The sequence below is a fragment of the Numida meleagris genome, chromosome 11 (genome assembly GCF_002078875.1).
Source record: "Numida meleagris isolate 19003 breed g44 Domestic line chromosome 11, NumMel1.0, whole genome shotgun sequence".
NCBI lineage: Eukaryota > Metazoa > Chordata > Aves > Galliformes > Numididae > Numida > Numida meleagris.
The window spans coordinates 11,248,931-11,275,369 of NC_034419.1; the positions used below are offsets into that span (position 1 = coordinate 11,248,931).

The 26,439-nt window shown below is 45.8% G+C and overlaps 1 protein-coding gene across 3 annotated transcripts in view; it reads left to right on the forward strand.

The window, feature by feature from the left end:
- The window catches only part of PLXNB1 (plexin B1), a 64,978-nt gene that overhangs the window by 30,963 nt on the left and 7,576 nt on the right, over positions 1-26,439 (forward strand). For all 3 annotated transcript variants that reach the window (XM_021410016.1, XM_021410015.1, XM_021410017.1), the window contains 27 exons: positions 2,807-2,989; positions 3,160-3,288; positions 4,609-4,709; positions 5,403-5,535; positions 6,219-6,375; positions 9,235-9,343; positions 9,438-9,546; positions 9,688-10,545; positions 10,937-11,062; positions 11,838-11,960; positions 12,857-12,950; positions 13,201-13,367; positions 14,395-14,546; positions 16,427-16,532; positions 18,112-18,248; positions 18,473-18,649; positions 18,846-19,014; positions 20,284-20,526; positions 20,993-21,169; positions 21,448-21,596; positions 21,720-21,820; positions 22,612-22,829; positions 23,010-23,188; positions 23,927-23,993; positions 24,561-24,707; positions 25,148-25,325; positions 25,850-25,953. In XM_021410016.1, coding sequence (XP_021265691.1) covers positions 2,807-2,989; positions 3,160-3,288; positions 4,609-4,709; positions 5,403-5,535; positions 6,219-6,375; positions 9,235-9,343; positions 9,438-9,546; positions 9,688-10,545; positions 10,937-11,062; positions 11,838-11,960; positions 12,857-12,950; positions 13,201-13,367; positions 14,395-14,546; positions 16,427-16,532; positions 18,112-18,248; positions 18,473-18,649; positions 18,846-19,014; positions 20,284-20,526; positions 20,993-21,169; positions 21,448-21,596; positions 21,720-21,820; positions 22,612-22,829; positions 23,010-23,188; positions 23,927-23,993; positions 24,561-24,707; positions 25,148-25,325; positions 25,850-25,953 — 4,593 coding nt within the window. The remainder of the gene's footprint in view (positions 1-2,806; positions 2,990-3,159; positions 3,289-4,608; positions 4,710-5,402; positions 5,536-6,218; positions 6,376-9,234; positions 9,344-9,437; positions 9,547-9,687; positions 10,546-10,936; positions 11,063-11,837; positions 11,961-12,856; positions 12,951-13,200; positions 13,368-14,394; positions 14,547-16,426; positions 16,533-18,111; positions 18,249-18,472; positions 18,650-18,845; positions 19,015-20,283; positions 20,527-20,992; positions 21,170-21,447; positions 21,597-21,719; positions 21,821-22,611; positions 22,830-23,009; positions 23,189-23,926; positions 23,994-24,560; positions 24,708-25,147; positions 25,326-25,849; positions 25,954-26,439) is intronic.

Sequence of the window (26,439 nt, forward strand, 5' to 3'; positions counted from 1 at the left end):
GGTCAGGAAGAATATGCTGACTGGGCTATGATGTCCTGCTTTCACTGTCTGTTAGCTGTGTCCCACGTGTCCCCTGCTCGTCAGCATGGAAGCAGTCATCGTGAGTTCAGGGCAGTTTGGGGAATTTCCAGTCAAACTAGTGTGAGCAGCTTAGACAGCAGCTTGCAGAGTCCCCCTGTCCCATTCACTCCAGCAGGGCAGTGGGTGCACAGGGTGGGAGCAGAAGCCAGGCTGCGCTGTGTGATTCCTGGCACATGATCCCAGCACCCCCAGCTGCGCGCTTTGGCACTGATGGACTGGCTGAACTATAACATCTTATTAACAAGTGTGTCCAATGCTATGTGAACGTCCTAACAAACTTTATCCTTCACCATTCAGTCCGTGGTAGCGGTTGTCGTTAAGATTGTATCTAACAACACGCGGGGGGCTGTGCCAGCTCCAGCCTGCTCCATTCAGCACTAAGTGGAAGCGGCTGTCAATGAGCATTTTATGCAGGAGCGGTTTTAACTCAGTTTCAATAGTGGCAGCTTGTGCTTTACATGGGAATAATGCTAATTAATTTCACGTTTTTCTGCCTCCAAACCAGCACAAGGTATGCTCTTTTTTCCTCAGTTAGCGTTGCCTCCTTATTTTTAGTGCAGTAAGCTAACATGAAGTTGTACAGCTCAGTGCCATCTCTTCAACTGGAAAAAAGCACTTGTTTTTTATAAAAACCTCAGCACTAGGTCTCTTTTACTGGAGATGTGAAGACATATCCAGTTTTCCATTCATCTCCAGATGTAGGAGATGGTAGATGCTGCTGGTGCCTTGATAACTGGACATGTGAAACAGGTTCCTGTAAGGCTGCATGTCTTCCCTGGGTGTAGTTTTCAAGATATGCAGCTTTTCTTTTTGCATCAAGCTTTCTGTCCTTATCATGCGTCGGTACAGGTTTGTCCCGTTGTTGCTTCTCCCATGTGAAAGGTAGGAAGCACACACCAGAATTCAGCTTTGGTCTGGGCACTCTAAACTTGCTCCACCACAGTACGATACTGGGTGATCCCTGCAGTGTATTTGCTACTGCATTGCCAAGATGTTATTTTCTGAAAACAATTCAGACAGCTTCTATGTAAATTTATATAAGCACTTTATACAATTATCATGGTCTTAATCCCATGGCACGGAACGTGTTTCAGCTCTTGCCTGTGATTAACTTGCACTGCTGACAGTCCCAGCGAGGCGGTGGGCAGGCTGTGCCAGCACTGGGAAAGCTCGCATGGTCACGTTGTTCTGTACCAGCCGACCCTTAGTGTGGAGTGAGCTCCCCTGGCATTGTGTGTAGGCAGCAGCAGCGCTGAGCACAAATGGGGTACAACCATTCCTATCTTGTATCCACTTTTTAAAGCAAACTTTGAAAAATCAGCCTCTAGCAATGAGATATTTTTGGCTCCAGTGTTTGTCTAAATTGGTATAAAGCTTGCAACAGATATCTAGAATCCCATTCAAAACAAAGGCTTGATGCTTTTGAGTGTGGATGTCTGGCTGCGGCTCACTTCCTATTAAATCTTACAGGAACTGAGGCTGTCTTAATCCAGCTCCACTGCCTGGAGCAAGGGGAGCTGGGTCAGTGGGAGCTGCACAGTAATGCCTCCACGGGAGAAAGGAGCTGTGGAGGAGGATGAAAATATTACCCATATGGATCCCGTGGTGAAAAATCATAGAATCACCAAGGTTGGAAAAGATCTACAAGACCATCCAGTCCAACTGTCCACCTGTCACCAATAGTTCTCACTAAAGAAAATCACCAACTTGCACACTAGCATTGTTTGAAGACAAGCCACTAACTGATTAAGAACAGAGAGTTTAATAGTAGTTGTTTAGTGGAACACCATTCACTCTCCCAAAGGGTACTCTGAAGTTAAAGTGGGCACCGAGCAAGGTGTCAAGAAGCAACAGAGAAACCGTCCTACACAGATTGTGCCATTATGTAGGGAAAAAATGAAGCATCTCCTTTCTACACATACAAACGACAAATAAATTGGCAGCTTTTATTCTTTCCTTTAGAATTCAGCAAGTGACGCTTTGGTGGGTACTGGGAGGGATCTGGCTGGAACAGAGGGATGACTGTTTTTGCACAGTGCTGTGGAGTTAATTTTCAGAAGTCTGACGGAGCTAGGAAGAATTGAAGCAGTGTGCAGAGAGGACTTGTTTGTCTTCTTGTGGGTCTGTAGCTGCACGCACTCCACAGGTTTTGTGCATAGCTCTGTGGAGCAGGCTGTGTTCCACCCTGTGTTCGTGTCTGTCCTGGTACTTGGGTACTCCACCTCAGACGTGGAATTTGTGAGTGATATGACAAAACTGTGCTAACTCTTGGAGGTAATGCTGGTGATGTAGACAGCTGGTTCCATTTTGCACCAGAAGCAGGAATTTTCATCTTGGTTGTTGGTTGTTTCTTTCTGAAAAATACAGTGAGTCTTTCCCAGAGCTGTGCCATGGCAGCGTGCAGCAGGAGTGCTTTTTGGAGTTGGCTGTTTGGTAGAGTTCTGATGCATTTCATTACCAATACGCCTGTTAGGCTGAGTGAACTTAGGTGGAATATCTGCAGGATTCTGTTAGGTTACTAACAGCTGATGTATCTTAACTAATTATTAAAAGCTGTTTGCTACTGTCATCAAAAAGCCTAGAGATTCAAAGCTAAATTCACTGCAGGGGCAGGGAGAGAGTGTGGGAGATGGAAGAGAGGATGGGAAGTGTGAAAGGTGATAATGTTCTTTGTATCTTTTTGGTTTTGGTACTGATTTCCCCATTCTTTTTGCTCCCCCAAAAGGACACCCTGTATGCGTACCCTTGTGGCTCTGACCACACTCCCAGCCCCATGGCCAGCCGAGTCCCCTTGGAAGCAGCCCCCCTCCTGGAGACATCAGAGGCCCGACTGACAGCTGTGGCAGTGAACGTGGAAGACGGCCACACCATTGCTTTCCTAGGAGACAGCAGGGGGAGACTGCATAAGGTATGGTCTGGATGGAACAGGAAGCAAAGAGGGTAAAACTAATTGGGGATACTCAGGTGGGAGGTGGCAGAAAAAGTAACTTCACTTCTCCTGTAATTCCATGGGTAGGACAGATGTCTCCCACTCCTGTTCTGATATTTTGCCTGCATACTGCTGTGATTCTCTTGCAGGTGTATTTAGGAGCAATGGGAGATGCACATATATATGCTTCTTTAGCTATCCAGTTGAACAGCATGGTGAGTGGAGACCTCCTGTTTGACCAGTTGCAGGAGCACCTCTTTGTCATGACCCAGTCAATGGTAAGAGCAATTAAATCTCTTCCACAAAAGAGCTGAAAGGATCTGAGTTCCAGACAAACTGCTGAAGGGAGTGGAGGAGGCTAAGAAATGTAGCAGAGGTTTCTGACCTTGACCCATGGCATGTATGTTTTCATAAGCTGGCCAGGCTGACTCGTATCAGCAGTGATTGTGTGATAAGTTCTGCAGATAAAAGCAAGCTCTGTAAGGAACCATACAAGGCACCTTTCCTCTTCGTCAGCCTTCTGTAATTCTGTTTGTGCCTGGTGGCAGCAGGAGGAGAAGCAGCATTGTGATTGCTGAGGCTGCTGGGTAGAAAATTGAGCTGTGTGTATTTTATTTGAGAGGATTTGTTGAACGCTCAGATCAGCTTCTTGAGCTAGAAAGAAAAAGATCCTCCTAGCAAAATGAAAGCAACCCCTGTGTTACTCTGTCTGAAAGAAAGAGTAAACTGAAAATGAGAACGTGCTGGAAAACCACTGATTCCCTTCACCCAAACCCTCGTGTGCAGTTTGAGATGCTCGAATTTTGTAATACTTCAAAAGAGAAGGTGAAATCTGTGAGTGGAAGATGATTAGGGGAAATCTGAAGTATATCCCTAGAAATAATTGTTCTGTCAATTAAAAGAATGCAAAATTCATTATATACTTAGCAAAAGTAATAGGTTGAGGATTAGAAGATGATATTTTAAAGTAACTGACAGCATAGTAGCTGAAGTGTAGTAGCCGATTAACAGAAAGGTGAAAGTCTGAAAGCAGCAAGGATAGTTAGCTAAGGCAGGCATGTGCTGCAAGTCAGGCTTATCCAGGTGCTGCAAGGTTGTGTTCCACTTCGCTCAAAGCTGATTGCTGTACTTTCAGTCCAAGCGATAGTTCTGCCAGACTGAGCTGGGCAGTGGGGCAGGTGCATTCAGAGCCCTCAGCTGGAGCTACCATGTCCAGCTTCAGCCTGGTGAGCTGGCAAGAGACAGCCTCTCATGACACAGTCCAGAAAAGCAAAAGAGCAAATGGTATTGTCTGCTGTTTATCACTAAATAAAGTGTTCTTGCAAGAAATGTCATGGATAATGTTTCAGCAACGTGCTGTTACCTCAGTGTCTCTGTAGAGCTTGAAGTTAGTGTCCTTCCTCAGTATGTGAAACAGGCATTCAGAAGGGCTCTAGGAATTTCTTCCTTTTTTCTTTAGTTTCATGCAGCATTAGGAATTAGCATGAAATTTCAGTGAGTGTGCTGATAATGGGACTTAACTAGCTAGGCAGAAGAAGCTGTAGTCCTTGGGCCTGCTTTTTGTGTGCTCTGTTTTCATGGGTTTCTTTTTCTGACAGCTGCTAAAAGTTCCCATACTGGAGTGTTCCCTGTACTCAGACTGCGAATCCTGTCTGGCACTGAAAGATCCTTACTGTGGCTGGTGTGTCCTTCAGGGACGGTAAGATAGATCCTGGATCCTGCAGGGGTTTTGGAGGAATAACGCTTAGGAATTGTCCCCCACTGACTCTCTCCTTGTGTCTGTGTCTCCATGTATGTCTACATGTCTGAATTTATTTTTAGCTCTTTCATGGGATATGTCTGGCCTACAAATTCATTCTGTTTTACCATTCTTCTGTCTGCATCTCTAAAACACCTCTATAAGTCACAGTTGTACGACAGTGTCTTTCAGTTGCTTTTTGGATCTTTGGTCACCACTCACAGTGTTCCTGTCCAGTGTACTTCAGCCAGGTTTTAGGCTGTGACAAACTGCCCTTCTTCAAATTTCATCTCTTCTTCTGGTGTCTCTGTTGTATTTGGTGCTTTTTTACTTCTTGCTCCCCTTCTGATATTACTTCACCAGAAAGAAATGGTTTGTTCCAGCATGTCTGTCTGCTTGCTGGCTGTCTCCCTGTAGAATGCCCTAGGACCTGGTTTATGGCCCCTGAAGCTGTAACTGGCAACGTACTGGTAACGGTTCATCCTTTGCTCTGGAAGGTGGTGGGAGGTTGAGACTTCACAGCTTATGTAGCAGCTTCCCTGAGAATCTAGCAAGGGTTTCAGATAGCCAGCGTTGGCTTGGGAGTTGGATGTGTGTCCTGCACTGCCCTAGCAGTGCAGATCTCTCACAGGGCTTTCTGCTGTTTCTCTGCAGGTGCAGCCGTCGCTCGGAGTGCTTGCGGTCTGGGTTGAGTGAGCAGTGGCTCTGGAGCTTTAACTCTACACAGCAGTGTCTCTCTGTCCAGTCACTAACTCCAGCCAATATCAGCAGAGAGGAAAAGAGAAATGTGAGCAATGATGATTCTCTCTAATGTTCAAGCACGTAGAAAGTCCCCTGCAAAGTTGTAAGGGCCCACAAGTCTTCCGGTTGCTTTCAATGGAGTATTGAGTCACTGAGCTTTCAAGCACATCTGCCTCATGTGGGGAACTTAAGCTGGCAGTCCCAGGAAGTGTAATTGTTTTTCCTATAAATCTAAATGTCCTTGTCTCCTAATAGAAAGTCACTAGATATTCTGGAATATTTGATGGCTGCTTGGGGGACAACCTTCCTTGGCTTGATATCTATTATGTGCCCCTGTCAGAGTATTTCTGACTCTGCCTGTCAGGAAAAAAGGAGCTACCCAAAGATAAGGCTTCAGTCTGGCACCAGAGACCTGGCAGAAAAGCTGAGGTACGGCAGCGTTTTGAAGTCTGTCATTGTGTTAGGACATGACAAGAATCTGTCTTCTGCTAAAGACATGAACAAAGAGGGAAATTGCCCATTCCTTGGTGGATGCCAAGTTCAGTGGGGGAATGGCGGGAGATGATGAACGGAGCAGCCAGCTCAAGAAGATATTATAGGAAAATGGATGTGTGTGTAGATAACTGCTTTATGGAGCTCTTCCTTTGAAAAAGTAGAACCAGAATATTAAATGAAATAGAAAAATGTTTTAGAGAGCAGAATATTTACTGTATACTATTGAATTGGCAGATATTCCTGGCTATCTCAGACTTACCTTCTCTACGTGAGGAAGAATTTTACTCATGTTACTTTCAAGATTATGAAAGCCCAGCAGTTCTGACAGAGTCAGGAATCATGTGTCCTTCACCAGATCCCAACCAAACACCAGCCTTGCCATCAGGAGCAGGTCAGTGAAATGCTTTAAATGGGGCACGATAGCTCGGATAGCATTGTGAAGAGAAAGTACATTTTGGGTCAGAGTGTCAGGATTAACAGCCATGGATGTACACAGTCTGTCAGCAGGTGTTCATTTCATTCTGTCATAATATCTGTTTGCTTGCTACTTGTGTGTCACGCACATCCTGTGCTATTCAGGGCTGTTGCCAGGTTCCAGTGCCAAATTCTGGTGTTTGGAAAGGAGCTCCTCCTTGAAGGGTTGTACAAAAATCTGAATATGATCTGAAATGCAGTCTAGAGTGGTAGCTGGTTTGTCAGCTTTTGTCATAAATGTGGAGAGAGGACTTAAACGCTGCTTCTTTTTTTTTTTTTTTAACCAAACAAAATGCAAACCTTTTCAAAATCCACACATGAATGGGCGAAGAAAGCACCTGTAAGAAAAGTGAAGAAGGGACCCACAGCCATTAAAAAGATTAGAAATGAATCTGCAGTGCAGAAAAAAACTCGGAAAATACACAGCCTATTGCTGTAAACAACAACTGGCTAAGCATTGCTAATTGGCCACTCCAAAGAACCTAGAAGGTTCTCTGTTTATGGCCTGTGTGTTGGATGTTGCCCAGCCTGTTAGTGTGAGCTCTGATGAGCTGCTCTCTTCAGAGAACTTGTTCAGCTGAAGTAAACAGAGTTGGTGCTGGCTGGGAAGCATTCCACACAAATCAGCTAAATAGATGAAGAGATTTTGCCATGTAGATATACAGCTGTCCACTAGGTCTGAAATGGTCTCCATGGACATAACGTGACAGCAGAACCCAGCTTGCTCGGTTGTTCAGTCTCAGACACCTTGATTTTTGGTATTTGTCTGTTGGCTTTCACACTGCTTGGAATAAACCAACCAGGTGTCCTTTTTGGGTGGTCAGGCAAGGAGAGGGAGACTTCATGCCGTGCTACAGCAGGCAGAGTAAACAGGATTGGCTTCTCCATTTAGATCAGCAAATGTTGACCTGAATTTAAACTGTAAAGATCATAAAGATAAAGCCACAGTCTAGTTTTTGCTATTCTACGCTTCACATACTTTTAGCAACTCCTTTGTAAGCCAATCTTGCTTTTATTTCAAGAATTAAGTGTTTTACCTATATTATTTTCATGTTGCTTCTCTGAAGTTTAGCAACTTGCTTCTATTTTGTAACTTGAGCTTATCAGACACAAACCAGCGAGGAATCTCATCTGTGTTGTCCTTCTGCTTTTGTAGCAGTTCTTCCAGCCCATGTACTATGGCCAAGTGCTCTTAAAAGGGTTTTGCTGTGTTAATTGTGCCAACCTTCTCTTCCTATTTGTTTTGTTATATAGGTTTTCTCCCTCCTTCACTGTATTTGTAGCCCTTCTTTGCATTATTTTTATACTCTGCTAAGATTAATTTGAAGTTGGTAACCAGAACCATGCAATTTTCTAGGTGAGATGTCATTAGGGCCTCATACACTGGTATTTTTCTATTTCTACTTAAAATGCTTTTCCCAGCTTGCTAAAATATTTTCCTCTTTTCAGCTTTACTTTAAAGGTTGCATACAGCTCATCTGTCACTTTAAGCTGATGATTTCCATGTTGATAGCAAGATCTCTTGCTCTTAATTTGCAAGTGCTCGACCTTGGCTTCTGTGCTGCTGAACAGCACCATTGGCAGTCATGGGAAATAACTGGCTTTTTGGAGAAAAGGATATTTATAAATATGGTGTCATAGTCATGAAATCCTGGGAGGTGTTGGCCCTTCCACCACTGCCAGATGCAGTCACCTTCATAACAGTGATAGGAGCTGGCAGCATTACAGCAAATCCTGCCTTCAGCAGCATGATACCCATCTTTTTTCTTAATCCTGGTTTTTCGTAGTCGCCTCATCACCTGTTTTACTAGCATAATGTCTCATTTGTCCACCTGTTAGGAATCCACTTCATGCCTGAGGGATGCTCTGTCAGACAATATAGCTACTTTGTTGTCTTCCAGACTTTTGCAAATGAATAGATTGTTGCTTGCAAAAGAAAGACTGAACTCTCTTAGAGGAAGGATGGACAACCTTCTTGTTACTTATTTTTGTAGCAAATGGTCTTGGACAAATGGCAGCACCTGGCGTTCAGCAGGGCATGCAATATGTTTCCATTATTTAGAGATCTTGCGCTCAGTTCTAAGGTTGAGGGCATTTGTTTGAAATGAGGTTAACCGGCATTTTTAGTACTGTCATATGGAAAACATCTTCAGGTTCATGCTGTCAGTTGTAGTTAGCTATGACCATTCCTGCAGTTATTTGTTGTATCATAAAGCAATGATAATTTTTTTTTTTTCCCAAAGAGAACCTGGCTGTCCTGAAGCTTGTAGTTAACATGAGACATAGGTTTGAAGCAGATAAGTCTTTGGTCATTGCAAGTGAGATTACAGGTTTTGTGAACTCCTTCACTGACTCACCTCTCAGTCTGGATATAAAACCAAAGATATCAAGGTGATAGCTGCATGTGAAGCACATGTTGGTTCTGAGGGTTGAGTTTTCCTTTGGATCACAAATGACAACAATCATCTTTGAGCCTGGAATGTCACCTCTTCCTCTAATACAGAGGTGACAGCGGAATTATAGCAAATGTAGATGGAGCGATCTTCAGTCATCTTCCTTCCCCTGGGTTGGCAAGAGCTGTCCTAAACTACTCCTGATAAACTTGTCCAACCTGTTTTTAGTGTCCATAGGATAATCTAGTGATGGAGATGCTAGCAGCATGGAAGGGAATCTGTCTCCATGTTTGACAGTATCTTCCATAGAGAATGCTGTGTTTTTTAACAGTATGGCAGTCTGGGTGGCTCCATTTCTAAGAATTTTTTTTTTTCACTTTCAGATCATGTCACCATAAAGCTTGTAGTGCGTTTCCATGACATCTTCATTGCTTCTGTGGACTTCTCTTTCTATGACTGTGCTGCAGTGGCCCTGCTATGGAAATCAGCACCGTGAGCACCTGCTTTTTTCTTGTCTGTAGTTCTAGGGAGGGTGGCTGTCCTGTCCTGGATCATCATAGCAGCTGCTTTTCTATCACTGTTCCAGGTGCCAGAAGTGTGTGAGCAGTCCCTGGAGATGCAACTGGTGTGTCCAGCAGCACCTCTGCACCCACAAAGCAGCCTGTGAGGAAGGAACCATTATCTACAATGAAAGGGTGTGTCTCCTACTCAGTCCTTCAGTGGTGAAGCGGCCTCTTGTGAACATAGCTATGGGGAGTAATATGGGGTAGTTTTGTCCTTGGGTTTTATTCTGTGTTATTTCTTTTCTCTTACCCTGCCATACTGCTTTCCTCTAGGCCCAGATCCCAACTTCAAGCGTGTTCCCTTCCTCAGCAGCTCCCCTCACCAAGTCCTCTACTGTACCCCCAACGGTGGCCATAAAACCCATCACTCCCCCTGTGCACGCAGTACCAAGCACTGTGCCCCCCACAGAGTCCAGCCACATCATGTTCTCTGCTGCCTCGGATTCAATGACTGAGCCTACAGAAACCATCAGCAACCTGTACTCAACTCTCTCAACTGAAGCAGCATCTCTCCAGGCCATCACAGAACCCCCCCTGCCACCACCAGCAGACAAACCTGCTGTCACTCTGCCAGATGCAACTTCTCCTGCTGCATCTATTCTCACCAGCCCAGGCAAAAACGTGGATGGTGCAGCCTTGCCAACCATAGGGCCATCTGCTGCCCAGGAGCCATGGCACACCGAGCCACCTACCGCTGTAGCAGCTACTCCTCTGTTCACATCTTCGCCAGCAGTGACACCTTCCCCTCATGTCACCAGCTTAAGGTGGCCTTTGAGTTCTTTTCCTACCACAGAGGCCCTGACATCTGCCATCCCATCTCCCCAAACCCCTGGCCAGATGCCAGAGGACCCTTCTGACTCTAATGACTCTCCTGCCACACTGGGAACTGAAATACCCGCATCAGAGCCCCCACCATCAGCTCCCCAAGACTGGCCGCTGGGGGAAGACACAGAGCTCCAGGACACAGAGGATTGGATGGATTTGCTGCAGGCTGAAAATGATACATCTCCCTTCTCTGCTTCTACTCTTTTATCGGGTGATGGTGATTCTTCAGAGAGGGATGTCCCTGACTTACCCAGGATCCTCCACCCTGACCTTGACTATCAGTATGATGCCCCTGGATTTTGGGAGGTAAGCTGCTGAACTTCAGAATCTGCAGTTTAAGGCTGTAGCGATTTGAAATTTTGATGTGGTTTGCTGATCTAATGTTTCAGCGCATAGGAGAAGTTGTGCTCTCTGAGGGGACTGCTGTAAAGTGCGGGGTGAGAAGTGGCAATCTGAAGTTCCCAGGTCTTGTAGAAATGCTGCTGATCTGAAGGTGACAGCTGCTGTGATATCCAGAATTTTCATAGCTTTCTGCTGTTCACCACTTTAGGCTTGTGCATTGCTTTCTTGTAACTCCCACAGATGTTTCTTTGTTCAAACAAAGTTCTTTGCTTCTTTGCTGGCCTGTTGTTTCTCTGATTTCCTGTGTGAGAGGTGTGGAAGTCTCTTTCTTTAAAGACACTGTGTTTATTTTCAGAATGAAGAGCTTAGTTGGGGTCCTGGTGCATGTCCCTGTGTGCAAGGAATCCAGGGATCTTCGCTGTTTCCAGTCAATGTGGCAAGGAAGATAACCCTGCTTGGAAAGAACTTCCACCTCTACCGGGTAGTTAGCTGCTATTTTGCATTAGCTTTGAGAAACAGTATTAGTACAGAGCACTGTTTGGGCAACCAGTCCACTGGACTGCTAAAAATAATTCTAAGAAAGTTGTGGCTCTGCTGAGGCTTTTCCTGTGTTCTAGCAGAAACAGCTAGAGGAGTGACCGACTTCTGTGAATAAGCAATTATGTAGTTGGGTTTCTTGCTGGGTAGGAGGGCATGCAGAAAAAGGGAGACCACAGGTGTGCACCAACCTGCTGAGGATCTGCAAGTATTTGCATTAAGTTGCACCTGTGCTGCAGTGCAGATGGCAGTTCTTGGAGTAACTTTCTGCTGAATCTCTGCTAGTTATTTCTGTCTCCATAAACTAAACACAAATCACCTGTTCTCTTTCTTTTCTGGACTGTTAATGCTGATGTGGCTATTCCTGTTGTACCTGAAGCTTCCATGGTGGGGAAAACCAGCCCTGGAAAGCTTCATTCCCAGGGTGTGTCTCTGATTAAAAAAAAAAAAAATTGTTTGCTTCTTAAGATGGAATAGTGCTTTGGTAACCCTTTATGAACAACTACACACAGCCCACAGACTAATTGTTAGTTTGTATGTTAAACCTGATGGACTTCACCACTCAGAGGAGCAGAGCTAGTCACAGATACGTATCCTTCTTTTTTGACAAGACGTGCATAAGCAATTCAAGGAAAGGCTTACAGGAGAGAGAAGAAAAATACACTTAGTATTTCCGAGATGCACTACTCTTATCTGTGAGCTCGACCTTTTGTTTCCAGGACCAGCAGTGGGACTATGAGTGTGTCCTGAATTTGGAAGGAAAGACAATGATGATGGATGCTTATGTGGAAGGGGATGAAGCAAACCAGTCCCTCTGTTACATCACCTGCCAGCTGAACCAGGTGAGCGTTTGGGATGTGTGGTGGCACTTCACGGTTCACACCCTGGTACTAGTTTTATTCACCTTGTTTATCCGACAGCCTTGGAAGTGCGCTTTCTGAGGGAAAAAGCACGTTTTGCTAAAATATTGGCAGAGTAGCACCATAGAGATCTTGTCTGTGGTGCTGCTTCCTGGTGGTACTGGCATTTCAGGCTGCAGAAGGATTGTGTGGTCTGAGCCACTAGATTTGTTGCTGCATTTGACGTGGCACAGAATGGTGCCATCTCAGAATCGCTGCTCATTGCAATCTGCCACTTCTGCTGTAGCTTGAATTGCTGCTTTGCACAGTTTGCAGATCGTGGCTTCTGTGGCAGTGGTTATTTGTGTGAATTTTACATAGGGCGAGGTTTACAGATGGAGGTGATGTTCTTAGTTTGCAACTTCGTGATTCAAAAGAAAAGGAACAACATTAGCTTTTGAGCACATAAGCCCTGCAGACCAATTATAATCCTGCATCTCCAACTCAGCTGAAATTGCAGAAGTGCCAGCTTGAACAATTTTCTGAGCAGGTGGCTTGTAATTAGAAATCAGACATTTAGGAGTGCAGTTAGGAAGTTAGACAAGTATTGCCATGAGCACACACTTGTTTGCAGTGTTCTTCCTGGTGCACTGTTCCTGGTCTGTAGCTCTTTTCAGAGCTAAGTGGTGACTGAGTGAGCCAGTGAGGACAAGCCCATGCTGCCATCACCTGAGCTAGGGCTCCTTTGACTGCATTCAGAGGAAGCTCCATATAGGCTGTGCATGTCAATGCACTGTGCATGATGGATGTTAATTTTTTTGTTTGTTTTTCCAACTTATTCAGCTGGTGTGTTTGTGCCTCCATTAAGTCCTTTACCTTGATGGTTTCTGTCTTTGCAGTACAGCTACACAGCACCTCAACTTGAATTCGATGCTGTGGTGTTTGTGCAGAGGCGACGGCACCTTCGAGTGGACAGTGCTGCAGATCTTCATGGTAGGAATTCAACACTTCTCAAAGAGACAGCAGATAGGATGGAAAAGAATCAAGAAATCCTCAGCTTTTTTTTTTTTTTTTCATCTTTGGTAATCCTATCACAGGGCAACTGAAGAATACATACAGCCTTATTTCCTTCAGTTCTCACAGAGCAGAGAGGTGGAGGGGCTTTTATGTAAGACACCAAATTGCTGGGTTATTCTGTGCCTTAGGGGCTGTATTCACATGCTTCTGAATGTTTCTCTTGCAGTGACTTTCTACAACTGCTCTGTGGGACACACTGACTGTAGCCGCTGCCAAACAGCTGCCTCAAAGTACAACTGTGTGTGGTGTGGAGGTGACAAGCCCAGCTGTATCTTCAGGGGCTCCTGCAAGGAAGAGATAGAAGACCTGTGTCCAGCACCTCTCATTCACTCTGTGAGTAACCACCTACTCACTAGTATACAGCACTGTCCACTTGAAACCAGAGGTCTGTGAACTCAGAGCGCAGTGTAGTTCAATAGTATGTTGGCATGTTGAAGAGCACAGTAATCCTATTCCACTGTAATTCCTTGGTGATGTGAGGATGCTGGACTTGTGCTGAGCTTTTGTTGTACTAATAGAGAACACTGGAGAAAGATGTGTTTGTATCTCGTGTGAGCTGAAACTGATGTGCAGAAAGAATCATAACTATTTAAAAGCTGGGAAAGGGTCTGCAGACTGGATCCTCCAACTGTTCCAAGCCATACTCTGAAACAGATTGGCCCAACTGAGCCTGGGGTGAAGGAAGGCAAACCCTAATGATAGTGGCACAGTGAGGATGTGAAAGGTGTGACAGGTTACTGGGATTAATTATTTTTATTTGTTTATTTTAAGTGTTTCTTGCTAACTGCCACATGACACGTGTCTGTAGCCATGTGTCCCTTTTGCTTGTCAGCTTGTCTTCCCTCCAGTGGCACACAACGTCCATGTGCTGCATCTTGTCTTAGTTCATCTTGGATGCTGCTCAGGGACAGAGCTTTGAAATTCATGCAGCATGTGATTCATTGTCGTACTGATGCTGAGGGGGTAATGGTGCTTGCTGCTTCAATACGAGTAACACATACCAGCTTGTGCATTCCCATTCTTCAGTAGAGATGCCCTACAAAGTGGTCAGCATGTTGACGAGAAGGCAAAGCTGGGCACTCCTTACCTATAGAAGTCCACAGTGGATTAATACCCTCTGGGCAATGTTGGCAATGGTGAGGTTTAGGCAAGAAGGCTCTGACTGTGGTGTTCGTTATGATCTTTCTTCTGTGGCTGCAACCTGGTACTAGTCCCGGCTACCCAGGTGAATCCATAGCAGTGACTGGACCAGGCACTTGGTTCTGGGGCAGCTGTGAAGGGCCCTGTGCTGTAGGTCAGGTGCCAGACTGAGGAGGTCTGAGATAATGTGACATTTACACGTGCGCGGATGTCTTTGCAGGTGTACCCCCTGTCTGGACCAGTGGAAGGTGGCACTAGAATCACCATCACTGGCTCAAACCTCGGGCAGAAACATCAAGACATTGCAGAAACTGTCACTGTTGCAGGAATTCCCTGTGCCGTAGATGCTCAAGAGTATGAGATCTCTAGCAGGTAGAGTATCTGCGAACCACCTCCCAGAGACAGGCGCTGGCTTCTTCCTTGGCTGCTGACACCAGGCTGAGATTTTGTTGCCTTTCCTGTAGCAGGTATTGAGCCTTGCCCATTCCCTAGGGAGTGCCTCTGAGTACAGTTGCTTTCTGATTAGTTTCTCCTCAGGCAGTGACCTTGGAGCGATAAGTTTGTGTACAGGGCAATGACCAAACAGTGCAGCCATGTACCGAACACACCGCCGGTGTGGGGCCTGCGGGCCAGCACGCTCAGGGAGTCACGGGCTCGGGGCCGTGCAGTTTCATGGGTGTGTTCCCAGTCACAGCTTTATTTCAATAAAGCAAAGGATGTGGCTTTTGTAAGTGTCACTGCTAGGGAAATATCGTATTAATGCACTGCAGGGATGAGAATGCATGGTTGGAGGTACAGCAGTTTGTTGCCTCTGCTTGAGCGAGCACATCCTTAGACTGTTATTTACTCGCTGGCTAGACCTCAACCTCCCAAAAACAAATCCATTGAATGGGCCCCCTTAGCTAGGGACCGACAGGGGAATCTTGCTGGGCACTGTGCAACACGTCTGGTTAGCAGAGCTCAGCAGTTACACAGAGTCTGTAAAAGTAGTGGCTAGGAGGAGGATGAGAAGGGGACAGAGATGTCCTGCTGAATCCAGCTAATGTCATTAATAAAGGGAAGTGAGTAGCTGGTGTATCTGGTCAGGGAAGGGCCATATAACAAGAAAATATAGTCAGGTTTGAGCGATGTGACTGAGGCAACTAGGAAGCAGGGAGAAGGAGAAAATAATATTTTCAGGGCAGATAAGTGGGAGCCTTGGACAAGGGAGGGAGAGGAGCCAAGCAACCAGCAGGAGATGAGGAGAGAAGAGCAGAGCAATTGTGAGTAACCTCTCATCAGAGCTATCACAAGCCCATTTTTCCATCCCATGGTATCTGTAGCACCCTTCCCCCTGGGAGCCAGGTAAGTTCCTGCTGGGAAGTGGCCTGCTATGTTGAGCAGTGTTGTCCTGTCTGTGCTCTTTGTTTGTCTGGATCCATCTGCTTTCTGTTTTCATCCTAGAATTAGAGCATAATCTTTCTGGGGTAGCACTGTCTTTGTTCTGTCTATTACCTGGCATCACAGGGTGCTGGCTTGAGACTGGCTCCCTGCACTGCCTAGATTCAAATTCCTGAGCCTTTTTGGTTGGGGACATATAGCTGTGTGTATGGAACTCACTCCTGAGCAAGGCACCAGCAAAATTAATGTGGAGGGAAGCTGGCAAAAGTCTGCTGCAGAGCTGAGTTTTTCTGCTAGTAAATCAGTGCCTTAACATGCGATTCCTTGCTACCCTATTTGAAGTACTACCTGATTTTTCACTTTGTCAGCATCTAACATGCCAAATTACAATGGTGGAAGGTACCGGGAAGAACAAGGAGTGTGTATCGAGGGAGCTGGCTGGTCCTGGAGGCTGCTGGTTGAAGAGCAGTGCCAACTGGACCTCTTGTCTTGACTTTTGCTCTGCATCAGGCACGGTGCTAATGTGTGGGTTGACCACTGCTAACCTGAAGCCACTCCACATGTAACTGTTTGGATCAGCTTTGGACTGTAGTGGAGTTCTTGGCCTCTTCGTGCAGCTGCTACAGTGGGCTTCATCCTGTCTGTCCCATTGTCAGATAGAGTGGGCCCATTTGAATGGCCACCTGCTTTTTTCTGCTGCACCTAAACCAGCTTGTAAAGGAGTCTTTCCATGTTCAGTTGTATGTTCTGAGCGCGTGATAAGGCTGCAAGAGAAGGGAGCTGAGGTTGCTAGGTGGTTTTAGAACATGGCGCAGTGGGTACAGCTCATCTTCTTTTCCATGCTGTGACACTGTTCTCGGATTGCCCTGCAGCATTGTGTGTGTCACCGGTGGGAGCTGGACAGAGAGAACTGGGCACGTTGCAGTGGAAGTGCCTGGAGGAGGACGTGGAGTCTCTGAACATATTTTCACCTATCAGGTAATACAGCTATCACTTCTTTAATACCTCTTTGTTCTTCCGGTATTTCTGCTATACAGGAATGTAAGACACTCTCAGAAACTTGATGCTGGTGCTTTTCTGATTTGTCTTCTGTTTGTGTTGTGTGGGTTTTGTTTCGTTTTGTTTTCCCTATTGTTAATTGTTAGTGATTATAAGAACAGCTGTGATGGGTTAGAATCATAGAATTAGCTAGGTTGGAAAAGACCTACAAGATCATCCAGTCCAAGTTGGTTGTACCAAGGTATCTTTCTGATTTGGAGACTTTCATTGAAGTCCTTATTAGGACTTCTGGCTTCGCTTTTCTTAATTTGAAATTTGCTGCTTGAACACAGTTTTTACTTCTGATGTTCAGCACCTGGTGGCAGGAAGTCCGGAATTACTGTGCATTGTATGGAGAAGTTTCCTATTATTTTTAAACCCCTTTCTGATAAGTTATTGATATCTTAAACCCAGCAACTATGAAATATTAAGTAAGATAGAATACTCACTTTTCAACCTTGCTATACAACTTAAAATTAGTTGTATTTGACTAGTTACTTGTCTCCATTTCCCTTGGGAAGAGGAAAGAGATGCCTGAGAAGTCTTGAGCTATTGTATTTTTGGCCATATAGAAATGTTTTTTGTATTGGATTATGCTTGTTGTTGCTCTTTGGTTCCATGATGACCATTTTTAGGCAAGGTGATTGGAGCTGAATGCTGTATTGAAGATGTCAGTGCAACAGCAATTTGTACTGTGTCATAAAGCTTTCTTTATTATATTCAGTCCCTTTCCCAGGAATTCATAATGCTTGATGTGTTTTTATTGAGCCCTGTGCTTGCAACTGATAGAGTTGTTATAGGTACCAAAGCACTCCTGAATGGGCGTTAGCTATTTCAAAGCTCACACCTGGGCTGCTTTACTGCCATAGTCTCCCAGCTCTTTCTCACTTCATGTATCTCACTTTTCATTTATCAGCAGTGAATTACTTGTCCCACTCTGTTGCCAGCCCCCCCTGAATTTTTGTGCATCGCCTCAATGGGACTGAGTTTTTGTTGCTGTGAATAATTTTATCAAATTTCCTTTCTTCTTTCCAGGTGACCTAACAGCATGTTTGACTGCACAGGTCTTAACACAAATTCTTAGGGCTCCCTGCTGATAATCTCCTCATCTACTAGACAAACAGACAATTTATTTGCTACCTTGTATTTCCTAACTTAAGTTCTTAATCCAGTTACTGATCTGAACAATCCCTTTGAACTGTTGATCCTAGGGTTTGTGTGTGAGGCTTACGGCTTTGCTATTTGCAGCATCCATCTGCCTTTTGCATTTTGTGGAAAGACAAGTCCCTAGCTCACGTTTCTTGCTGGTGTGGTTGGTCCCCTCCCTCTGCTGCTACTGCTCTGCGGTAAGGAGCTGCAGGAACCTAGCTGAGGACTGCTGTGATTAGGAATCTAGAGCTTGTATTTTCAGAGCGCTGGAGATCCCCACTGCTTTCTTTCCTTGCCTTATTTTGCAATATCCTTGTCACTCAAGCACTCAAGTTCTTTTTGTTGCTTTTTTTTTTCTTCTTCCTTCCAGAACCCAGAGCTGAAATCCATTGTTCCAACTCAGGGCCCCAAAGCAGGAGGAACCTGCCTTACCCTGCTGGGCTCAAAGCTGCTAACTGGACATCCTAATGAGATCAGCGTCCTGCTCGGAGACCTCCCTTGCCACATGTAAGATCAGAGCCTACCAATGTGCTGGCTGTACGCTGCCCCAAGTCTGCCCTAGAGCAAGCCCTGCACGGTTGTCAGCATTAAACTTAGGATCTTTCAGCATTAAATTTAGAAAAATAGGGGAAGAGGTTTGCAGGCTATCAGCAAAGAGCAAGGGACTGTATTATAAACCTGTCTCTGCAATGGCTGTAGGAATCCTTTGTTCTCTTTTTTGTCTCTCCAAGCCTCTCTGAGATGACGGAGGATCAGCTGGCATGCCAGACGAGTCCCAGCAACGTGTCTACAGAACTCCCAGTCACTATCAAATATGGGGATCAGGAGCGGAGGCTAGAAGGATCCCTCTTCAGATATACTCTGGATCCCAACATCACTTTTGCAGAGCCACCCAAAAGCTTTATCAGGTACAGAGACGGTGCTTGCACCTTCCCCAGGGCTCTGTGCTGTGGCAGGCAGGTACTACAGCACTGATGTTTGTTGTGTTGCATTCTGGAGTAAAGCTAGGCTTGTAGGAGTGGACATAAGCAAAAGGGTGGGAGCATGGGCAAGACAGAGCTAGCAAATAATAGGTGTGTGAGATGAACTGCTTTTCTCTTCCAGTGGAGGGAGAGTGCTCAGAGTTCACGGGTACAACTTGGATGTTGTACAGAGCCCGAAGATTCGAGTTACAGTCTCTCCATCTGAACGCCGGCGCCGAGGACTGGGGCGATGGCGCAGAATCATCCCAGACACCGAGTGCCCTGAAGATGCTCTGTGCAGCATCCAGCAGGTAACGTGGCAAGAGCTCTATGAGGCTGAGGGTATATCAGAGCTGGTGTGTTGTGTTGCAGAGGTGGACTTTCTGTCTCTCAGGCTTCTGGACCCATTGCTCTTATCTACTTGTGTCCCACCAACTAAGTTTTGGCCAAGTGAAAGAATCTCTGCCAGGTTAGGAGCTTTCACGAACATTGACATACTTTTGCTTAGGGGATGTTCAAGACTTGTGATAGGAAACAAACAGCCAGGCAGCAGTGTGGAGATGGATATCTACAGCTGAGCTCGTGTGGCTCAGCATGTCTGTGCTCCAGACTTTTTTTACTGTGTAGTTCAGATCTGTCTCTATAGCCCCTGGATTTTCTTTCACTGAGATACGAAACTGGTCAGAGTTCGGTGAAATTATCAATAGTTTTCTGCTCTCCAGCTGCCTGTCTTGAGATGTGTCACTGTACAGGTATTGATCTGACCATCAAGACAGCAGATCTTGCAGAATTAGAGGATATTTGGTAGCCAAAGTACAGCAAGCATTTGTATTCATAGTGCAAACAAGGGGGGGCTTCCTGTACATAAACTTGGAAGCCTTGTCTTTTTTTTTTTTTTTCCAATCTTCCAGTGTGCTGTGAGGTGTAATCATCTGACATTTCATCTGCCATTCCAAGATACATGGCAAGAATGATGTTTCTCATATTCTTACATGTATATGAAAGCTTCTCTAACCATGAAGGATGTTTTTTTTCCACACTAAATCCCTTTCAGGTTTTTATCGCACAGATGTGGAGCTGAACGTGCTCCCGATGGACATGTACTAGTAAAAGCTGTTTCTCCAGTATTTTTTGGAAGGCATTTGTGGCTGTGAATTCCTATGGGGGAGGAAAAAAAAAGACTCTAATGCTTTTACCACATGTTTAAAATGTATGTAACCCAACACAGGACACTTCTTTCACAGAAACATTCGGGTTATTAAGTCTGCCTTGTGTTGGAGGTCTTTGATCTAAAGCTGATGCCACTCCAGAATTTACTGCTGGGGGAATGTCTGAGCTAATTTCCACTGTTGAGAACTCAGTACTTGCAGCAAAACCAGTGCTCTGAAGATCATCTTCAGAGCAACACAGGGAATTCCTCAGATCTTGTATTTTTCTCTTGACAATTAGCAGTGTTTCTCTGGCATTGCTCCAGGTAAAAGGAGCACAGATTGGCCCCAGATTGCTCAGTTGGGAAGTTTTGCAGAGCTGCAGGAGAAGTGTTAGTGTTTCACCACTGACGTTTTTTTCTTTGCTTTTAGTTTGAAGAACCATGTCTTGTTAACTCCTCCTACCTGATCCTGTGCAAAACTCCAGCCATTAACCTGCTACTGCGGAGTGTCCACATCAAACTGGAATTTATTCTGGATAATCTGAGCTTTGATTTCAACTCACTGCATCCCATGCCCTTCTCTTACGAAGTCAACCCCATCCTCAAGCCACTGAATGCTGAAGATCCTGCCAAGCCCTATCGTCACAAGCCAGGAAGTGTCATTTCTGTGGAGGTAACCCAAGAAATAACATACACTGTACAAAATTGTTGCTAACCTTAGACTGTTATAAATTGTTGTCAAGCAGTATCCAGTGTTTTAAAGCATTTTACAGGCTTGCAGCCTGTAACAGCACATCTACTTCAGCCCCTGAGAAATGGCACATAAGAGAGGAAAAGGACTGCACCAAAAAAAAATCCTCTTGAGCCCGTATGGATTCATAGGGCTCACAGAAAGTTCCATACTCTTATTTTCAGTCTCAATGTAAACTAACACTATTCATGTGTGAGATATTAGTATGAAAAAAAAAAAAACTACACCTGCCAAACTCAAAGCTGCCAACCTTTTCATGTCATTTTAGGAGTAAAAAGAAAGGGCTTCTCTCATCTTGTGGTGCTGGTCTCCTCCATCTTCTCTGGAACTATGGATAATGGAGATGGTTTTTAGTCCTATCAGATATACTGCTCTGTTTCTGTTCCAGGGGGAAAACCTAGATCTGGCCATTTCCAAGGATGAAGTTATGGCCATGATTGGGGAAGGAATCTGTGTGGTGAAGACACTAACAAGGAACCATCTCTACTGTGAGCCACCCTCTGAGCAGCCAGCTCCACGGCATCGCACAAAGCGGGAGGGCACTGACTTGCTCCCAGAGTTCACGGTAGGGAATTGGCAAGAAAGCATGTTTTTAGTAGATGCACAAGCAAGATGTAGTGGTGAAAGCAGTGGGACAGGGAGAAGAGGAAAGGCAGAAGCCCTAGTACCTGTAAGTGCCAAACACTGCCTGAAATCAAACGGTACAGCTGAATTCCTAAGTTGTGCTGTGGGGTGTAGCCTTTCTGGAGGGCTTTATAGCACCTGTAATCACGATGGAGAAGCCATGTCGTTGCTTTTCAGTGCTGCACTGAGCTTACATCACAGCACATGCTTTCTTCACAGGTGCAGATGGGAAACCTGAACTTCCTCCTGGGCCGAGTGCAGTATGACACAGAAAGCCAGCTAACCTTCCCGCTGGAGGCACAGATTGGTCTGGGTGTTGGTGCATCCTTTGTGGCACTGATTGTTCTGGTCATTGTCTTCATATACAGGTGAGAGGCTGTGGCATTGTATGGGAACTCCAGTTGCCCTGGAGTCCTTGTCAGCAAGACAACATTTAGTAAGGACAATCCCTGGGCTAAGATCACTAGGAACAATTCTGCTTCTTATTACAGGAGGAAGAGCAAACAGGCTCTGAGGGATTACAAGAAAGTTCAAATCCAGCTGGAAAATCTAGAAACAAGTGTTCGAGACAGATGCAAAAAGGAATTCACAGGTCAGGCACAGAGCTCCTATGTTTCTGCAGATTCAAGGAAGTTTGAAGAATCGCACTGAGCCCTACTGTTTTTTCATTGCTGCACTTTTGTTTGGGTAGCTCAGGACAGGCTATAGCTTTTATCCTATGCCAGTGCATTGAAACATAGCCAATTTCTTCTTTAATTTTTCTCTTTAATTCAGAGCACAGTGGTCTGTAAAGACCCCTATGATTCTCCAGTTCATCCTCCAGACTCAGATGAGGAGCTAAAGGTCAGGACAGTACACTTGGAGGGACCTTAAGGACAGCTGGTCCATCTGTGTGTAGAGCAGGTTAAATTACACCCCATACATATCCTGAGTCTGCAAACCTTGAACTTCAGCTGCTTTCAGCTGTGAGCCCTTGTGTGGGGCATCTACAGCTCTAGAACTGTGCAGGCTACTAAGATTGTAATCTGCAACTGATCTGGGAAGCAGTGAGGAACAGGAGATTTCTAGTACTTCGTATATAGTTAATGCCTGTAACCACAGATCAGTGCCAAACTGTGGCTTCCTCTTTATAAAACAGCAAGCCAGCCCCTAACTGTAAAAGAGAATAATCACCAGATTCACCTTCTGGTTCCTAATGCAGTTTCTCCCAGTGCCTAGTCTAGTAATGGGACCCCAGTGTGACTCTTCCTGATAGGAAACATTCTTCCTCTTCCCAGCAGTCTCATCCTGCTCGCCCTAGTTCCTGCCTGCACTCACCCCATGCTCTGTACCATCACTTGTACGATCATGGGGTCAGCATCATGGGCATTTCCTTTCCCCCAGACCTGATGACTGAGATGATGGACCTCACAAGTGACCTCGTGGGCACAGGCATCCCCTTCCTGGACTACAAGTCCTATGCAGAGCGCATTTTCTTCCCGGGCCACCGTGAGTCACCACTGCAAAGGGACCTGGACATCCCTGAGTGCCGTCGGCAAACTGTGGAGCAGGGCTTGGTCCAGCTCTCCAACCTGCTTAACAGCAAGCTCTTCCTCACCAAGGTAATGTGCCTTTCCCTGCCTGCAGCATGTCGTGGGATCAGGGTCATATTGCTGTCAGCTGGTGACAGGAAGCAGGCAGTGCTCAGTAAAGTTCATTCATTGGCTGCTTTCAAGAGCCAGTAGTTGTGACTGCCTTGTTTCCAGTGGATTCACACACTGGTTTGTCTCCCCTCCCACCAGTTCATCCACACTCTGGAAATCCAGCGTACTTTCTCCCCAAGAGACCGGGCCTATGTGGCATCATTGCTTACTGTATCACTGCATGGGAAGTTGGAATACTTTACTGACATCCTCAAAACACTCCTGAATGACCTTGTGGAGCAGTATGTGGCCAAGAACCCAAAGCTGATGTTGCGGAGGTGAGCCAGCCAGACGTGGCCCCACTATTAGCTACCTGAGGGGACAGAGCCTTTCTGTCCAGATAACAAACTTTGAAACTGCTGTGGGTAAGATAACGTTATGGTATGAGCTCCAGTTGTAGGACCAGTATGTGCCCAGGCAACACACACCAAACAGGAGAAAGCAGAAACTATGGTACCCCTCAGCCCTGCCAGCAGTTGGCAGGGAGGAGGAAAGATGTGAGAAGAAGCTGGTGTTGCCCACCCCAGATTCCTCTTCTTTTGCAGCTGTTGTACATTAGTTCTCTTCCTGAGTTCAAGTACTGGGACTGCCAAGTCTGCTAGTCTCACTTGCTGTGTAGAGGTCCCTGGACTCACAATCATGCCATGTTTGGACACTAAATTGAAGTATCTCCTGTGTTCAGATCCCCATTAGCTTCCTGTCTAGTGCATCCCACTGATCTGAACAAATTTATTTTGTTTGAGACCTGCTGGAGGCTGTCCTCTGTCCCCTCCTTGTCTCCTCATTTCACTTCTGTCATTTGGTGCCTCCTTCAGGCTGAAAAGTGCCTCTAATAAGAACTGGGATCAAAAGGATTTAACCTGACTGGTCCCTAAAGTAATTTATTTTTTCTCCCTCTTTTCTTGATCGTTTGTCATTGTTTAGCATTCTCTTTTCCCAAAAGTGGTGATCTTTATCTCCAGTTCTGTCCTTGCTGTGCACTGTATTCATGTGACCAACCCCATGCTCTCTTTCAGGACAGAAACAGTGGTAGAGAAGCTGTTAACCAACTGGATGTCCATCTGCCTGTATGCATTTGTGAGGGTAAGTTCTTTGTGTCTTTCTGGAGTAAAGGGGCCAAGAGAGGAGAGACAGCCACAGCTTTGCTCTGTGTCACGCTATTAGCTGTAATAATGCCAGAGACGTCCTGTGTTTCAGGGGTCACTGGGGAAGACAGATGCATTAATTCCACTCCATGTTTCAGGATGCGTTGCTGGATCACAGAGAGAGCTCACTGTAGCTCCTGTATCATCACAACATAAGACACACTGGCCATAGGCTGGTCTATGTGTGGAGAGGATGCACCCCGATTTAACTCCTCTCCTGGGAGAGAGTGGCAAGAAGTGCCCCTCTGATTAGTGGCATGGAGACAGAGTGATGCCTTGGTCTTGTGTGTCCAACTGTTCTTAGTCCCTGCACGTTCCCTGTGCTTGGAGTGGAGCTGTTGGCAGAGACTTCCTTTGCCTGCAGTGGTGACTGCTGTATCTCCTGGTGTCCTCCATCCTGCTGCTCCTCTCTCTGCTTGGGAGTCTGTGCTTCCAGGCTGTCAGGTTCTGCTGGGGTGAACAAGGTGAATTCCTGACAGGTGAAACTCCATCCTTTCTGTGCCAGGACTCTGTAGGGGAACCACTTTACATGCTGTTTCGAGGAATCAAGCACCAGGTGGACAAGGGGCCCGTCGACTGGGTGACAGGGAAAGCCAAATACACCCTGAATGACAACCGCCTTCTGAGGGAGGACCTGGAATACCGCACTCTAGTAAGCACCAAATCTTTTGTTCCCTGTGGGCCCTCCAGTATGACAAGGCTTAACATCTCTCCTTGTCAAGGCAGAAGTGCAGCATCCTGCCACTGTCTCCTGGCAGCCAGGTTTCTCCCAGAAGCATAGTGCAGCAAGAGCTCTGCTAAATCAGGCACTTTTGTCCTAGCTGATAGGAGTTACCATCACCGTAATCTGGTGTATGAGCCATGCTCTCTATCTGGAAATAAGGGGATAGTGCCCCTCCCCAGCACTGTTAAACAGGCTTCCAGCTCTCAGGGCAAATCCAGGATCATGGCATTTAATGATATGTGCCATTTTATTTTCTGAAACTCCTTCAGTGAAAGGAATAGGTGTTAACTTGCTTTAATGCCAGCCATCAAAGGGGTAAATATGTCAGATGAGTCAGAGTAGCTGTGACCTTTTCTTTTGTTCTACAGACTTTAAATGCTTTAACGCAAGCGGGAGTTGGTGCAGGAGGGGCAGAAGACTCCCAGGGGATTTCTGCTAAAGTGCTAGACTGTGACACCATAACACAGGTGAAGGAGAAAATCCTAGATCAGCTCTATAAAGGGATGCCATACTGTCACCGGCCAGACCCAGACACCCTGGATCTCGGTAAGCAGAACTCCTTGGTGCCAAAATTTAATAAGGACGTGCAAAAGTGGTCATTTGCTTTCTGTGCATGAAGTTTGTCATTCTCTGCTGAGCTCGCAGAGTCCCTGACCAGTGATCTTGTACTTTTGCATGACCTAGCACAGCATGACATAGGAAAGACTATAACTGTAAGAGGTAGGGGTGGGAAAGAAGCAATTGAAGTCCATCCTCTTCGATTTCATGGTGCTTGGGGTTCTTTGCCAGACCTGGACCATGGCAGTGGCTTGAGAAAGAGGACGTGGGGGTAGGGGGCAGACAGAGAATGTATATGGAAAGGGAAGATTATTTAAGCGTAGAGATGGTGTAGTCCTAAGCCAGCTCTTGCTGCCAGTGAAGACAGTGGTAACATTTAAATAATGTCTATCGGGCAGGATTTTGTCCCTTTTCTGTCTTAAAGCTCCCCTAGTTCAGGCTGAAGTGCAGTAGACTTACAGAGATGCCTCAGCTTAACCGTTGTTTTTTTCCTTCCATTTTAATGACTGTAGAGTGGAGATCAGGGCTGGCAGGTCATCTGATACTGTCTGATGAGGACGTGACATCTGTTGTTCAAGGAACTTGGAAACGCCTGAACACTCTTCAGCACTACAAGGTCAGAACTGACTCTACCATTGCTTCATCTCCCCTTTCCTCTTCTACGTGCTGTTATACCCCATTTGTGGCTCTGGCTCCTCATAGATTACTGTAAAAGTACTTTTTTTGCAGCAGCAGCACATTCAAATGAAGTCAGTACTGTGTCCTGAACTGTGATTTCTCAACTAGCGTAGTCCCCTCCCTAGGCTGCACTTGAGACCTGGACAGGTCTAGAGCTTGGGAGGAGACAATAAGTTCAAGCCTGGTGTGAGTTGCAATGAGGGCAATGGTGCTGGATTCATTCATGTTCCAGTCCAAATCAGGTGATAATGCACTGGTCTGCGATGTAGCTTCTAGGACTGGAAGGAAGATTTTTGACCTACCTTGCACCAGTGTGTCATGTCTTACACCAGTATGTCAGACTTGACATACGTATGTGACTGGTGTCAATCCCTGAGCGCTACCATTTTCTCTGTGTGTCAGTTTTTCAATCTGCACAAACGAG